Genomic DNA, 16,969 nt, shown 5'->3' with positions numbered 1-16,969 from the left:
TGGAGAACAGGTCAGTGCTTGTAGGGGTATGGGTTGGGGGAGGGTGTGATCAACTGTAGAGACAGCATGAGGAAGTTCTGAGGGGTGATGGAATTGTTCTATATTCTGGTTATGGTGATGGCTACACAAATTTGCACATCTGATTTCCCAACTCAAGAATGCAATCTTTTTTAAAGGAATTTCTCATAAATTCTACCTCTATTCCTATTAGGAAAAAAACTTCAATGGCCTACCAGCACCCACAGAACAAATTCCAATACAAGATATTTTTGCAACTTGACTTTGGTCTACCTTATTACAGCCTCACCTGTGACCATTCCAAACCTTCCAACATCCACTCCACAATCTAGCTTTGCTCAATTTATTAATCTGGAGTATGCCATGCTTTCTCACACCACATTTGCTGGCCTTCCCCATCTGGTGAATCTCCTGCAAAGCCCTCCTCTCCTCCACCATTGAAAAGAACTGGTCACATCCTCCTTTGTGCTCCCACAGTATTTTGTGAGTGATCTAACAGATAAATGAACCACATTGTTTACCCATTCATACATATATTTATGCAGTCCTACAATATGCAACGTGCTCTAGGTTTGGGAGACCCAAAAGTGAACTGATTTCCTTCATAATTCCTCCTGCCATCTCTGCTGGAATATCTGGTGAAGACAGTCTTTTTATGTTTTGTGGTTTTATCTTTTTTTTTTTTACCATTTATTTACATGTCTCATTGGTCATTTATTGCTGCCAGATAGCGTTCCTGGCCCACAATAGTTGTTTAATAAATATTTGCTGAATGAAAACATTTGGAAGTTCAACTAAATATTGACTCAATGATAAATCTGCTTTTTTTCTCTTCCACGCAATCCAAGCCATTCTCAGGTCATTTCTGTAAGGCTAAGTTACACAAAATGCAAGGCCCCTTTCTCACTTTCCTGAACAGTCCAATTCCTATGAATAGGCTGGTCAGGCTGGGTCTGGCAGCCCTGTTTAAGGATCAAGCCCAGAGCATTTGTTAACAGAGAACAGCTTCTGGATTAGTCCCAGTGCTTACACCTGAACATCTCATTGTGTTAACAGATCATAAATAAAACTAGAGACAGAGAGAGGAAAGAACAAAGAAGAAAAGTCCCACTAGATTAGGACCGATTATCCAGTTGTGGCCCTTTCAACATATGGTCTCTGTCCCTTTCAGGCTTTTACTTACAAGGCTTCTTGTCTATAAACTTCTCCAATTAGAAGCAAGCCCGTAAACAGTTCAATAAAAAGGAATGTTCAAATAAGATATTTAGACTATAGGCTTTACTTATTCATGTTTCATAACACCATACAGATGAACAATCAATGACTTCTTTGAACTCCTAATTTATTATCAACACAGAGGACACATTTCAGCTACAGCCAAACTGTTCTGCTGCTCTTCTTCCTTCTTGAAATCGTATCACTGGTACAAGTGAAACTTTCAAATTTAAAAGTATTTTAGATCTACCATCATTTCAGAAACTATTTCTTGGACCTATATGATGCTCTAAATATTTTAACATTCTCAAATTTCTATCTCCTAGTCTCACTTCTGTACCACAGATTCTTCTTTCCAATTTGACAACTCCATTCCAATGTCTGATCATTTTCTCAGACTTAACATATCCAAACCTGAATTCCTGATCTTCCCTCCAAAACCTACTCTACCCAGTCATCTTGGTGGCTATTCAATACTTCCAGGTGCTCAGACCAAAAAACTTCGGCTCTTGTCTGACATATACATACCCAATCTGTCAGGAAACCCTGTTGGTTTGATCTTCTAAGCATATATAGACCCCTATCACCACTCAACTTCATTGTTCCCATCATGTTTCAAGCCACTGTCATCTTTTACCTGCATCATTGCAGTCATCTAAGTAGCCTTCCTGTTTCCATTCTTCTCTATCTACAGTCTACTCTCAAAGCAGCAATCAGAAGTAATCCATTTAAAAAGGGAAGTCAGACCATATCGCACTCCTGCTTCAAAATCCTCCTATGGCTCCTCTTTTCACACACACAAAAAATGTCTTTGAAACTGCTTATAAGGACTGCAAGACCTTACCCCGCCCCAGCGTCTTCCTACTTCCTGCTTGCTCTCCATCTTCTAGGCACACTGACCTCTCCTTGCTATCCCAAGAACACATCAAGCATTCTTCCCTCCAGGTCTCTGCACAGCCTGTTCTCACTGCTTAGGAAGCTTTCCTGCTAGATACCCAGGTAGCTAACGCTTTACCTCCTGTGGTAAACTGCTGCAGTAACAGCTATTAATTTGTTCATACTCCTCTGTGTGACACACGGCTGACTGCCTCTTCTCCCATTAGAAGGCGGAGTCTCCTTTTCCATCGCTTAAAAGAAGAATTGGGCAAGTGATTTGCTGTGGCCAATGGATTAATAACAAATAAAACACTAGCAGAGGCCTGAAAAGTTTAGGCACACAGGGGCTTACCCTCTCTTGCTGCTGGGATCCCTTCTGCCATGGCAAGAGTATGAGACCCACACAAAGAGGCCCCAATTGTGTGAGTGAAGCCACCCTACGATATGTATCCAGCCCCCGCTGAGTCAGCTCTAAAGAATCACCCAGTCAACCCACAGAACCATAAAAATAATAATATATCATAATATAAGCAATATATATTATAATGTAAGTGACACATACAGTTGCTCAAAAATTATAACTTGCTTATTTAAAGCAGTGATTTGAAACCATTCTCCTTCTAGAATCCTACACCCTTTCTATAACATCTCAAACTTTTAAAACCTCATTAATACTTTGAACTTTAGAATTCTGTTTTAAGTTAAAATAAAATGTTTAAAGTAAAAAAGATTCATGAATTTAATTTGACGTAAGTTTTACCTCAAAAGAAAAAAAAGTAAACAAATACTGAAACATGCTAAAGAATTTAGATGGAAATGTACTAACGCCTGCAATTTACTTGGCTGCAATTTACTCTTCCCTGGAAGGACAAATGTGTGGTAAAGCAAATATTGTAAAATGTTCATGGTAAAGTCTAGATGGCTGGTTTATGAGTGTTCATTGTAAAATTTCAGCTTTGCTGTATGCTTAAAAACTTTCATAATAAAATGTGGGAGGAAAGAGAAAAACTATTATTACTGGAACCAAACACAGAAATAGAAAAATGGGCACTGGGCATGAATAGGCACTTTACAAAACATGGCCAAACATGAGAGAAGATAGGATGTTCAAACATGTTCATTCTCACAGCCTCTGAGCAGAAAAACAATACCGCTTTTTACCTATTAAGACAGCAAAGAGTAAAATGATTAGAGAAGGTAAAGGGGAAATAAATGGTCTCGCACTCTATTCACAAGCATAAAAGAATATTCCAGAAGGCAATTTCACAACCAAAAGGCCTTTATATATCTTTTCAGTCCTCGTAATTTATTCTAACAGAACAAATATACATGCAAAGAAAAATTCAGTACCACTGTTCAAAACAGTAAAAAGCTGAAAACAAACTATTATTTAAATCAGATGTTACAGAAACCGTATCTCATAATAGCCATATTATTCTGCTGTTAAGAACGATTATCTATACAAAACGGTAAAGCTATGGAAAAATCTCCAGAATATATCGAACTGCAGTATGCAAGGTAGAAAACAGTATGTATCACTGCACAATTGACATCTGTATATGCATATGTGGTCCACATTTCAATATCTGAGGTAATGATCAACTGAAAGTTTATAGTCCTTAGTGCTGGTTAGTAAAATTGTTATGATATGTATTATTCGCCTGTGTTATTCGGTATTTAAGTAGCTTCTATGTGCCTGGCACTGTAGACTCAGGATCTCAGCTAAACAATTCAGACACAGTCCTTGATCACCTATGAAGGAAATCAACAAAGAGACAGAAAGGGTGACCACGAAAACCTAGTTTAGGTAGGGAAGGCCTCCCTGAAAATGTGACAGCTGCTTTGAGACCTGAATGATAAAGGTGGCAGGCAGTTGTGAAAAAGAATACTATCAGCAGAGGAAGTTGTAGGAGCAAACAAAGGCAAGGCGGCAGGAGGAAGCGCCAGGGCTCTCTTCGTTCAGGGAGGGATGAAGTAGGAAAAGGGGCTTGAGAAGTTCTTATACTGAACATGTGTCAGTTTTACAACTAGGAGAAAAGATCAAACTGGTTTCATCCTAAAAAGCAAAAAACCTTTACCACTACCCCAATCATACAAAACTTTGAAAATCTTTCCTTGCTAAGTGCTTGGCATACATATCTCACTTAATCCTCATGACAGAGCTATTAAAAAGCCCTCAGAAGACTTCACAAAGTGGAACATTCTTGGGACAATGATTCTCCAAAACCAGTCCGTACAACAGATGCATGAGAATCATCTGGACATACACACACAGTGCACGCGTGCGCGCACGCGCGCACACACACACACACACAACCTGAGTCCTATACCAAGGATTCAAGTTAGTAGGTCTTAAGTGGACCCAAGATTCCCTATTTTTTACTGCTCAGGTGACCAGAAATTAGCATAGCGACAATCAGACCTTTGTACCTCAACAGGCCTGACTGCACCTGTGTGTACACAGTCCCAGAATACCATATCTAGATTAAGTCAGTGGGGTCATATTTGTATTCAGTAGATCCTACTTAGGGAATCAGCAAGGTGTGTAATATAGTTTTCATATATTTCATACATTTAAAGAAGACATTTTTCAAATTCAAGCTTTTCCTTAAAAAAAAAAAAAAAAACTCCACGATTCAATACCCGATTGTCACACCCTCCCCACTGGATCTACCATCCTTTCTCATGCCCTTCACAGCCAACCTTCCTCAAAGATTTGTCTATGCTCCAATTCCTCATTTCCCACTCCTTCTTGGACTCATTCTAATCTAGTCTAATCTAATCCTGCCTCTACTATGCCATTAAATCCGTTCTCACTAAAGTCAACTACCACGCAAGGCTAAACCAATGAACACTTTCAGAATTTATTTTGTTAGACCTAATAAATGCTCTTTCCTGGTTTTCCCCCAATTCCACACTACTTTTCTGCAGTCTTCTCTGCCCCACCTCCTCTACCTCACCACTGAACGCCAGGCATCCTAAAGGCTCTGTTGAAAAGCCTCTTCTCATTCGACTCTCCCTGGGCAAACTCATCCACTTCTAGGGTTTCAACTGCCAACTCAGAGTATAAAGATGAAAATCACCTCTGCTCAATTACCCTTGATAATTCCCTTAAACTTACCTTTTAAGTACATTTTACCATATTAACAGACCACATTGGCAATTGATACATCATCTGAATAAATATAATTGAACCATTTTTCTCTCTGACTTTCAAGCACCAGATTCAGTAGGTAATTTGTATTTAAAGGCCACACTGAACAAAAAGATATGTATTTTTTCAACTTACTTCCACTCCATTCCATCTCCATACTCCCCAGCTGAAAACGTGTGCTCATCCTGTTTAAGATAAAATTCAAAATCCTTAACATGACCTACAATGCCTTATATGATCTGATACTTGCCATCCTCACCTCCCATCACATTTCACTACATTACAGCCCTCAGGGCCTTCTTCCATTTCCCACAGTGTAGCTTTTCTTTCCTTCTTTGGAGTATTTTCAAAATGCTACTCCCTCAGCCTCCCATCACTTCACATTTTCCCCTTTTTCCTAGCCAATGCTTCCTCATCCTTACAAATCCTATTTAAATGTCACTACCTTGGGGAAACCTTTCCAATATGGCCCTTTCTACCTACTCTGCTAGGGGTCTCCCTGTTCCACATGTAACACTCAAATGCACTTTTTATTTGTTCAATCAACATCTGTCTCTCCCACTAAGACATAAGCTTCCCAAGGACCTTACCTCCTTTTCTCATTGTTACATCCTGAGCACCTAGCACCTGAATACTGACTGAATTAGTAACTTCAGTCTCATCACAGATTCTTTTTACTCCCTTACAATCTGCATATCCACATATAAATTCAAGTTTGTCTTTGTAAAAAAAAGTCTAGTAAAATATGTTAAGTTTTACCACCTTAACCACTTAAAGTGGATAGTCTAGTGGTAGTAAGTACAGTCATACTGCTGTGCAACCAATCTCCAGAACCTGTTTCCCCTTGCAAAACTGAAACACTAAACCCATTAAACAACTCCCCATTCCCTCCCCTCCAGCCCCCAGCAGTCACCATTCCACTTCTGTCTCTATGACTGACCATCCTAGGAAGCAAATGTTAAGTAGAACCATGCAGTATTTGTCTTTTTGTGACTGGTTTATTTCACTTAGTATGGTGCCCTCCAGGTTCATTCATATTGTACCAAGTGTCAAAATTTCTCTCTTTTTTAAGGCTGAAAAATATTCCACTCTATTTTGTTTCTTCATTTATCCATTGATGGACACTTGGGTTACTTTCACCTTTTCACTACTGTGAATAATGCTGCTATGAACATGGATATACAATCTCTTTGAGACTCTGCTATTAATTCTTTGAGGTATATAGCTAGAAATGCAATTGCTAGATCATATGGTAATGATTTCTAATTTTTTGAGGAACTGCCATACTGTTTTCCATAGTGGCTGTACCATTTTACATTCCCATGAATAGTACACAAGGGCTCCCCTGTCTCCACATTCTCATCAACACCGATTTTTGTTTTGTTTTGTTGATAGCAGCCATTCTAATGAGTGTGAGGTGGCAGATTTGCTTTTGTTTGTAAGTGCTTTCTTTTTCCTACAAACATGTGGTAAAAAGTCGTCTTAAAATATGTTCCATGAACTAGCAAAAGATAATTCTAGAAGGTACTGAAAATGGCAAAGAAGAAACAGTCTTTCAAAGCAGGACTTTAAGAGACAATAAAATTGTGGTTCATCTGAAATGACAAAAAAACCCAAAACCAAAACAAAACAAAACAAAAAAACAACCCTAGAGAGAACAAATAAAGGAAAGACATTCCTACTCATATCTGAAATTTCCTGATGCCATCTGCCTGCTTAAAGTTTTGAATTCCTTAAGCCTACCTTCTGCCTTACAATCTGGATACTTCCCTTCTCCCCTACCTGCCATCATGTGCTAGGACGGACGATTCTTTCCTTTCTACTTCAGCTCTGCAACTGGGTCAGTGCCTGCCCTGCTCAGTGGGTGACTGAATGGCAGGGCCCCATCCTTCCCAGTTAACAGGGTCATCTGGGTCCCTTGGCATAACAGGGTATCAGTGATACACACAGACATTAGGAAAGCAAATCCCATTACAACCTTAAAAGCTTGAATTAAATGTTTAATGAAATCTGGAAACAGATAAAAAGTTTCACAAAAAGCAATATAACACATCCTTAATCAGAAATGCACCGTTGTCTTGGGATTTTGAATCCAAAAGAAACTTTAACTAAATTAAAAGATTAAGTTACAAAGAAAGATTTAAGACTATCTAAAGACTATTTCTGGATCTAGAAGTCACTAGCTAAGTACATTCCCAGAGACTGAAAATAAAAGCAAAAAAGAAGTTTCAAATGAAAAGTATCTATTTAACAGTGAATAGTTTGCATTCAAAAATTAAAAGATCTTTTAAAATTTGTACATACACACCCAACACACACACACGACTTAGGAACCAGTGGTCATAGCTTTATCAAAATTCAAGTCATCTATGCTGGAATTATTTTTCAAAGAACAAAATGTTTTATATTTACAGTTGATAAAGTGAACCCATGTGTAAAAAGTAAAACAGAATGCTATCATTAACCCTAAAGCAATCACCATTCTAGAATTAAAAGGCAGATACTGTGTGATTGTTTCTTAAGTGTAGGCTAAATATTAAGCTAAAAGTTTCTTTATATAAAGTCAATGTCATTTGTAGTTTTAAAACGATATGATAATGAAATCATCAAAGAAGGTTAGAAAACACAAATGTATCTCCATCTTTATTGGCTCTTTATCTCAATACTTAAGAAAGGAGCAAATAGACCATGAAGTACTTTGAAAGTGACTTTCCTTAAATAATACTGTTTTTTATATGGCAATGTACCTAGTGTACCTAGATGAATATTTGCATTTTCACCATTCATAGTCCACTTCACTTAAAATTACACAGTATACATCAACTGTAGAATATAAGGTATACATGTAGCAAAAAAAAAATAGTTTAGAAAAGTCAACCACAATCCCATCTATTTACCATGAAAATGTTAAATAAAACCAAACACTAGAAGTATATCATCATGTTTGTCATGCTACAGTTTTGAGAAAAACTAACTCAGAGAAATATCTGAATACTTAAAATCATGAACATCATATTTGAAAATCTCTCCATTATCAAAGTGTAAGGTCCCTGAAGTATCAGGTAACGTGAGGGGGAAGGGGTTCAGCTGATGTGTCATCTATTCTCTTCCTCAGCCTGGATATCACATTCAGACAGAACACGTGACTGCAACCTCAGAATGAGGCTTCAGCCCACTTCTGCTTTACTGCTAACACAAATTTTAAGCTACCCCACCCCTCCAGACACTTTAGGGAAAACAAGCATGTAAGTCATTTACAACATCAGGCTCATCTGCTGGGAAAGTTTTATTTTGCAGAGTTCTAGGCAGAACCATTTCCTGAGTTGCAGAGAGCAAACAATTCTTTCATAACCACCATTTCATTTTTATTCCAGCTCGTTTACCAGCTGAATTAGTGAGCAGACTGCCCTTCTAAATAAATAACAATAAAATCCAAATTATTTACATAAATACAATTAAGGCAGTTCACCAAAGCATGGAGAATTTCTAACAATAAAAATCCAGCTTTACCAAAAATGGGAAGGAAAGGCCATTTTCACTTAAGGGGAAAAAAGTGAAGAAAGAATTGTTAAGAAATACAACTCTCAAGGACAATATCATACATACTATAAAACAGGATTAAAAGAAGAAGAAGAAAAAATACCATTTTACCACAGGCATACGTGCCACAATGCTTTTAAAAACACCCTCTTTAATATGCAATTTCTAGAGAAAGAAGCATGCCATCTGAAAAGCATTCATGAGTTTCTTCGCAATATTTTGAAGCATTAATTGTATTTTAGATTCCATTTATTTAAAAGCCTGAGATACAGTTCAGGAAACAAACTAATTTCAATTTTCTATTTAATGAGCATAATCACATATACCAACGTGGAAGAATCACAATCACTTCCATAATAGTAGGTTTCAAATGAATGAAGTTTTATTATAATTCTTGAGAACTTTAGTACTGTTATATTGCCCACAGGGTGGCAGTCTCATAGTCTTCACTCAGAATTCAGTGAACAATTTCAGTGTTCGAAAAGACACACAAACATAAAAGAATAAAAAGAAAAGAACAAATTAAACATGCACATACACTCACAAGTGGGTGATAATAATTTACTGTCTGATCAACCCTAGGAGGAAAATTGTCCTCTCCAAAAAAAAAAAAAATTAAAATTAAAATTAAATAAATAAATAAATCTATGCTTCAAAACTTCCCTAGTTCTTTGAGGGGTACTTACTTCATAACATCTTGAACTTTTCCTTCAAGGTACCTCTTCTATCCAATCCTTTCTATTCTGCTGCTACCACCCTATTTAGGGAGCTACTAGAGGCAAGGAGAGCTGTTAGATTATTACTGTACTGCAAGAACCCCCAACCCTGGTCAAGGTGGACCCTACAAACACAGTCCTTCCATCCCCCAGTTCATCCTACACACTACTGACAAATTAATTTCATTAAAACACTTACCCTATTACCAGAAATTCTTCTCCTAGCTCAGTAAACTCCTTATCCCCAAATTTAAGGATCTACACAATCAGGACCTTCCAAAGTCTCCTATCTTAATGCTCTGCAGGAATCAAGGGGCTTTGCAAAATCATCTTCACTCTGAATATACCTTACAACTTCCTGTTTATCATTTATTCATTCATTCAAATATTTTTTGAATGCTCACTGTGTGCCAAGCACTGCTCCAAGTGCTGACGATACAGTGCGGGGTAAGTCGCAGTTTCTGCTCCGAAGATATCCCCCTGACTGGACAGTCTTGGGTTAAGAGCTGCTGTGGGAAGGGGGATAAGCCCCCAGGTACTTCCAGGTCTCTGCAGGGAGGGATACAGCTCCTCCCAAGTGGGAGCCATCAGAAGCATGCTAGGGGTTGGGGGTGGGGGGGTGATAAGACACCAGAGGACATCTGCCAGCACCGACACTGTCTGCTACAGACTAACCTATTTTTGCAGCCTTCTACTATACTAGTACTAGTACAATCACTACTGGCCCATCTCTAAGCTACCGGTAATCTCAGTTCAGCCAAAATGTGCCAGTAACCGTTAACGGTCCTCTGCTTCTACCTGCTTCCTTCTTACCGCCTTGCCTCCCACAACAGCATCCTCACCAGCAAAAGCCTAACCAGCCTTCCAAGTACATCTCAAATGTTGCCTCCCAAAGGCCTTTCCCCATTACTTTCACACAAATTGAGATGTGATATCTTAGAGACCTTCAAACCCATGTAACCCTTGGCTTAGTCTCCTCCGAGCATTTATCACACTATGCACCGTATCCTAATTATCTGTATACTTTAACCTCCTTCATCAGTTATTTACTGAGTTCCTGCTACCTTCCCGGACTATCTAGGAGCCAGAGCTGCAGTGTTACATCATTCCTTTATTATTTTATATATTTAACATACAAATGACAAATGTAAAATTTAGACAAAACATTCTATACACTTTTAATTGCTTCGATCTTTTTTAAACAGGTTTTCTAAGATATAGATTACATACCACAAAGTTCACCCATACAAAAATCAGAATTTAGTGGGTTTTTTTTTTCATATTTACAGAGTTGTGCAACCATCATCATAATCTAATTTTAGGGCATTTTAATCACCTTAAAAAGAAACTTTTGCACTTACATTAGTAGTCACTTCCCAACCCCTTGTGCTCCACTTCCCCCCCAATCCTAGGCAACCATATTGATCCTCTTTCTCTATAGATGTGCATTCTGGGCATTTCATATAAATGGAATCATACAAAATGTGGTCTTTTGAGCCTGGTTTCTTTCACTTAGCAGAATGCTGTTGAGATTCACCCATGTTGCGGTATATATCAGTACTTCGTTTCTTTTTACTGCCAAATAATATTTGATTGTATGGATACACCACATTCTATTCATTTATGCATCAGCTGATAAACATTTGGGTTGTTTCCACTTTCTGCTTATAAATAATGCTCCTATAAACATTTACGTACAAGTTTTTGTGTGAACATATGTTTTGATTTCTCTTGGGTGTATATCTAGGAGTGAAACTTCTGGGTCATAGGTAAACTCAACATTTAACATTTTCAAGGAACTGCCAAACTGTTTTCCAAAGTGACTGCATCAGTTTACATTTCCACCAGCAATGTATGAGGAGTCCAACTTTTCCACTATTGTTTGAATCTTACAGAACAAGAATGACCTCACCATACAATACCCTTACCCTCACAGAATTTACATTCTAGTGGAACAAGACAAGAAATAAACAGGAACAAATATACATGTTAATTTCAGATACTAAGAAAAAGGATAAAATAAAACAGCATTAAGATGCCCAGAAAGTAATCGGAAGAAAAGGGAGTCTCTAGTTAGAGTAGTCAGAAAAGGCTCTCTGGGAAGGTAACATTGACCTGAGTGAGATGTGCCGAGCTAGAGGGGGAATACTCTAGGTGGTGGAAACAGCAAGATGTAAAACTGAGAAAAGAACAAGTTTGGCATGTTCAAGAAACAAAAAGGAAGAAGTCAGTGTGGCTAAAGCACGATGAAGAGGCAGAGGAGACAGGAGATGACACTTAGGATGTAAGCCAGTCTGGGGAGGCCAGACAATGTTGGGCCTTACAGACCATGGTAAGGTCTCTGGATTTTTAAATGGCATCATTTTTTAATCCTTACATTTCTTGAAATACAAATGTTCATCCATGTAAACATTTACTGAACTGTCGTGTATCTTCTGATTGCATCTAACAGCAGCAAATATTAAAGAGACTATCTGACAGGTCCTCCTGCACCTTCACAACGCTGCTGGGCAGGACCAGTGGGACAGGGCTCAATATTGGAAGAAAAGCCGCAGTATTTAGTGGTGGAATTTGCCACCTAGAGACTGTCTGGTCCATGCATGGGTGGGCCATAAGTGGTCTCACAGACATGAAGGCTTTCAACCTCTTTTAAAAGGAAAAAAGAAAAAGATTCCAAACGTCATTCCGGAAAAGAGAAGTTTTTTAGAGCACTGAAAATACTTTGTATGACATCATGACGATGGTTATCTGTGACATTATACTTTTGTCCAAACTAAGGTGAACTGTGGACTTTGGTGACTATGATGTGTCAAAGTACGTTCATCCTTAGTTTAGAAAAAAAAAAAAGTACCATTCTGGTAAATAAAAATTAAAAGACAGCATATATGCTTATATGTGGAGAGAGGGTATACGGGAAATTTCTGTACCTTCTATCAATTTTGTTGTAAACCTAAAACTGCTCCCCCAAAAAATCTTAAAAATAAGAAAACTCAGAGTAAACATTTTGGGTAAAACTTTGGTTTCAGTTATATACATATATATGTGTGTGTTTGTTGGATTGTGATGTAAAATGTATTTTTTAGTTCAAAAAAGTTTGCAAGCCACTGTAGTTAAGTTACGCTGGCAAATAAAAGTAAAAATTAACCTCAAAAAAAAAAAAACAACTATTTGAGGGAAGTGGGTCTAGCTCAGTGGTAGAGCACATGCTTAGCATACATAAACCTCCATCAAAATAAGAGTGAGAGCATTTGGGAAAATTCACACCATTTGATTTTTTTGTGGCCCAAGAGAGAACACGTAAAACATGAAAACCAATGGTGTTTTGGTAACAAGGCATAAGTATATGAATGAATCCTTACAAATTTATCACCTAGTCTTAACCAATTTAAAGTGTATGCCTCACTGACAGTAAGTAGCAGCTCTGTTTTAGAATATTAAGGTCATTTTCAGTAAGTATAGTTGCAGGTCATTCTCATAACTTAAATCTAGATTTCATTCTTTTACATTTACTTCTAATTGATTTTCTCCATTCTATTAATTAAAAATTAATACCCAACTGCTAAACATAAAACTTACCAGGTATAAAAAATATTCTACATGTTTCTGTACTGTTTGACTCAAAAACAAGAAAGTTTTCATATATTATATTGTATTTTGTTTTTTTTCCCAAAAAGTATTTTTAAAACTCTAGTGACATAAAACTCCCTTGAGAAAACAACTTGTCACCTAGTCAAAATTTATCAAGTTGAAATTCCCTTCTACGGTCCCAACTTGATCCCCACGGTCTCCTTCCAGGCAGGGTGCTCCTGCTGAACCAGACTACTTGCCAGCCTCATACTCATTCCCCCCACCTCAGCTTTATGATACACATTCTCCACTAGGAGAAATCCAACCTGATCGTCAAGGACCAGGGCAAATACTTCCCTCCTAGTTCTCTTTCCTGAGTAGAACTGATTTCTCACCTCTGTGCTCCTGCAGTAATTCTGCAATTCAGATACTGCCCTATCCAATTCCTATATAAGTCTGCGTTGTGGACAGAGATATTGTCACCAACTAGTTCTCTCAGTATATCCTCAAGGATATATAAAGCTATTTGCAATTATACCAGGTGTCAGCGGAAAATTACATCCATTTGAGCACATTTGGTACAGTATACCAAGTCAATACAAAAAGCAAGGTCAGGAGAGAAGCTCTCTCTGGAAACAAAGCAGAGGGGTCTTTCCTTCCTTCCAAATTGGGGCCTAATTCTTTAGTAAATGGTTTTTGAACATGAAACATGACACAATCCCATTCTTCATTTAAATGAAACTTTTCCACTTTTATTACCTATACAAGAATTGCTCAACAATTCTTGCAACTCTTAAGTCTGTGAGTGATATGAATTATCAAGAATTTATGGCTCTAAACCCAGAGCACAGAGGTGAAAGATCTACACAAGCTCATACAGCTAATCACACGGGCCAAAATATGGTTCCACTCAATATTCTATCCCCAACCTCCTAACCCGAAGAACATGAACATCAGTTAACTTTCAAAAGCATCTGATGGGGCTTGGACGAGCAGAAACATTCAAATATTTGACTTAATGAAGATGACTTGACATATTTTTAGTTGTGGAAATTTATTTACAATATGAAAGGAATTCATCCTTAATCATGGAGACCACATTAACAGATTATTTCAAAACTCACTGCGCAGTTAAAACTATCACGTACAGTTTGGGAACGCACCGACTAACTACATCTCCTGCTCTTAGTAATGGTACTGACCAGAAACCCATTCACAAGAGCCACTTTTTCCTTCCTCATTTGTTCCCAAAGGCCCAACAGACTAAACATTACAGCCCACCCTGTTATCTAATTTCAGTTCGCATTTAAGATAACGCTTTTGTCTCATTTACAGCTCACATGCTGCTGACACAGCTGCCCCTTCTTTGTAATAAACACAGGGCTTCTATATTTAAAAATACAGTGAAACTTTGTTATAACATCCCCTCCCCAGTCTGGCCAGTTTTCTCGATTCCAAGCCCCACCTCCACCCCAGGATTTTCTAACAGCGACGCTCAAAACGTTTGTTAGACCCTTAGTCAAATTTTTTCTTTAAAGACGTCTCATCACAGTGGTATTTTTCTTCTCCACAGAGTGTGTGCATGTTTGCGTGCGTGCGTGCGTGCGTGCGTGCGTGCGTGTGTGTGTGTGTGTGTGTGTGTTGGTGGGGTGGGGGGAGAACGGGACGGATGCCCTTCCCCAGAGGCCTTCCCAAGCAAAAGCCCTCAAATCTGTGGCTCTCTTTCAGTGAGTCTGGGGTACTTTTTGTGAACCATGGCCAGCGCCGCCAATGTCAAGTTGGGAAGACCTCGCGGGCCGACCTCGGGGCGGGGCGAGGGAGCCCTGGACGGACACGCGGCCGGTCGGGCGGCCAGGAAAGCGCGCCCGCGGGCAGCGGGGATCTCGGGCCCGCCCTCGGAGGCCCCCCCCCCAACGCCCGGCGGGCTGCTTTGTGTCCGGCGGGGTGGGGGGGTTTCTCGTAAACGCCCGGCCGAGAGATAACGAGGGCTGCGAGCCGGGCGCCGGCTCCCGGGCGCCCAGGATAGGGGGGCAATCACGCCCCGCGTCGCTTGGGACAGTCAGAGGGGGGTGGCCGAGGAGGAGGGTGTGGGCTCGAGGGGGGCGCTGGGGGCAGATAAGGCGAGGCCGGAGTTAATCATCACCTCCCGAGCGTTTGGAAAGGGACGGCCCGGGGCCCAAGGGACGGGAGGGAGGCCCAGGGGAAAGCGAAACTCCTTCTCCGCGGCTCAGCCCCGCCAGCCTCTGGCGGGAGCAGAGGGATCCTGAGCGCCCCCGCCCCTCCAGCCCGCCCCGCGCAGCACTCGTGGCTCCCAGAGCCGCAGGCCAAGTCACGGCATCACTAACAACTACATTAGGGCTTGTTTTCCACGAACTCACCCGGCGAAAGGGGCAGGAAAAGAGTCAGAGCCTTTGCAAATAAAATAAGTCAGTTCCCCGTGTGGATTTCGGAAAACAAACGAACGTTCCCATACCGGGAGTCGAACCCGGGCCGCCTGGGTGAAAACCAGGAATCCTAACCGCTAGACCATATGGGAAGTGCTGCTTAAGCTGCCGCGGTGACTCACCTGACAAGCGCAAACGCCGCCGCTGCCGCCGCTCCAACACTCGCTTGCCGCCGCTGCCGCCGCTCCAACACTCGCTTGCCGCCGCTGCCGCTTCTGCACCACCCGAGCCGCCGCCGCCGCTGCCCACGCGCTCGTGAGCGAGGGAACACGCCCGGCCCGAGCGCGCGGGCGTCCCGGGGGCGGGGCGGGGTCGCTCCACCGCCTCAGAAAAGTTCTGAAGCAAACCCAGCGACTCGCGGCCCCAAAACCAACAGTTTCACCTCTCTCTTTTTTTTTTTTAACTCCGCCAACGGCCCCCAGCCTACAGGTCCGGGCTGCTCCGCTGGTCAAAGTGCGTGCGGACTAGTTGGCAAAGTTGAGGGCGGCGACGTCTCTGGGAACAGCTGTTTGCGTTCGGGGCGGAGGCGGCGCGCGAGCTCCTTGGCCACGAGCCAGCAAGCCTAGAAGAAGGGTGGAGGTTCTGGGTCTCAGGGAGAGAGACAGAGAGGAGAGAGAAAGCCGGATGACGCGGGAACGTGAGGCCTGAGCTTCCCGTCTTTCAGCTCAAGTCCCGTCGCGCTTTCGCCCCTTCTCGGTGACCTCAACCCCTTTATAGAGACCCCACCTCTCCGGAGCCGGGAGTACCGCCCCTGGAAGGGGAGGGGAAGGGGAGGAGATTGCGAACGCGGATTGGGTCGTCTGGGCACCCGTAGTTGGGAACCGTGGAACACTGGTCCTCGGGAAGGAGGGAGGCGTCCAGGCTCCGAGGCTCTGGTGGGCCTCGCTGCAGGCCAGGCCCTGACTCGCCTCGCGTGGGGAAGGCGCGCCTAAGCCGGACGCAGTGGTGACCGGCGGAGCGGCTGGCCCAGTCATGTGAGTCGGGTCTCGGCCTCTAAACAACGAGGTGTTGTTTCGCCGGGCGGCCGTTTCCCTGCCGGGTTTCTCCCTCCGCCGCCGCCCCTCTCCCCCAGCCCTCGGCCAGGGGCGTGTCGGACGCTCCCTTAACTCGCTCGGGACCGGCAGCCGACCGGCGGGGCTGGTTCTCTGTACGGGATGGAACTGCTACCCCGCAGAGCGCCCCGGGGGCTTGGAGCACGGGCTCCGGGAGGAAGGGAGGCTGGCGGCCCTTGGAGGTTGGACGGCCGCCCGCGAAGTGCTCCTTCACCTACACGGTCGGGGGCCACGAGCGCCCTTTTCGTTTTTGTAGCGCTGGAACCCTGTGGTGTTGTGAAATTTCAGGGTTGGACGGCGGCCACCGCTACCTCCTCCCCCTATTAGAAGCGGCCAGCCCTGGTTAGCATATGACTTCTCTCTCTCTTTTTTTTTTCTTCTTTTTGG

The 16,969-nt window shown here is 41.7% G+C and overlaps 2 protein-coding genes and 1 non-coding gene across 4 annotated transcripts in view; 1 reads left to right on the top strand and 2 right to left on the bottom strand.

The window, feature by feature from the left end:
- Positions 1-15,882, bottom strand: part of ELF1 (E74 like ETS transcription factor 1) — a 91,375-nt gene extending 75,493 nt beyond the window's left edge. For both annotated transcript variants that reach the window (XM_072976333.1, XM_072976335.1), the window contains exon 1: positions 15,653-15,882. The gene's annotated coding sequence lies outside the window, so the exon portion shown is untranslated. The remainder of the gene's footprint in view (positions 1-15,652) is intronic.
- Positions 15,551-15,622, bottom strand: TRNAE-UUC (transfer RNA glutamic acid (anticodon UUC)). Its single transcript has one exon. It is a non-coding gene; the product is annotated as a tRNA-Glu (tRNA).
- Positions 15,883-16,246: 364 nt separating the features above from the next.
- WBP4 (WW domain binding protein 4) overlaps positions 16,247-16,969 on the top strand; it is a 32,568-nt gene continuing 31,845 nt past the window's right edge. Inside the window, exon 1 of the mRNA XM_015248964.3 lies at positions 16,247-16,504. Coding sequence (XP_015104450.1) covers positions 16,503-16,504 — 2 coding nt within the window. The 5' untranslated portion in view covers positions 16,247-16,502. The remainder of the gene's footprint in view (positions 16,505-16,969) is intronic.

This window comes from Vicugna pacos, chromosome 14 (genome assembly GCF_048564905.1).
Source record: "Vicugna pacos chromosome 14, VicPac4, whole genome shotgun sequence".
Lineage (NCBI taxonomy): Eukaryota > Metazoa > Chordata > Mammalia > Artiodactyla > Camelidae > Vicugna > Vicugna pacos.
Note: the sequence above shows the minus strand (reverse complement) of the source record. Positions and strands in the feature narration are given on the sequence as shown.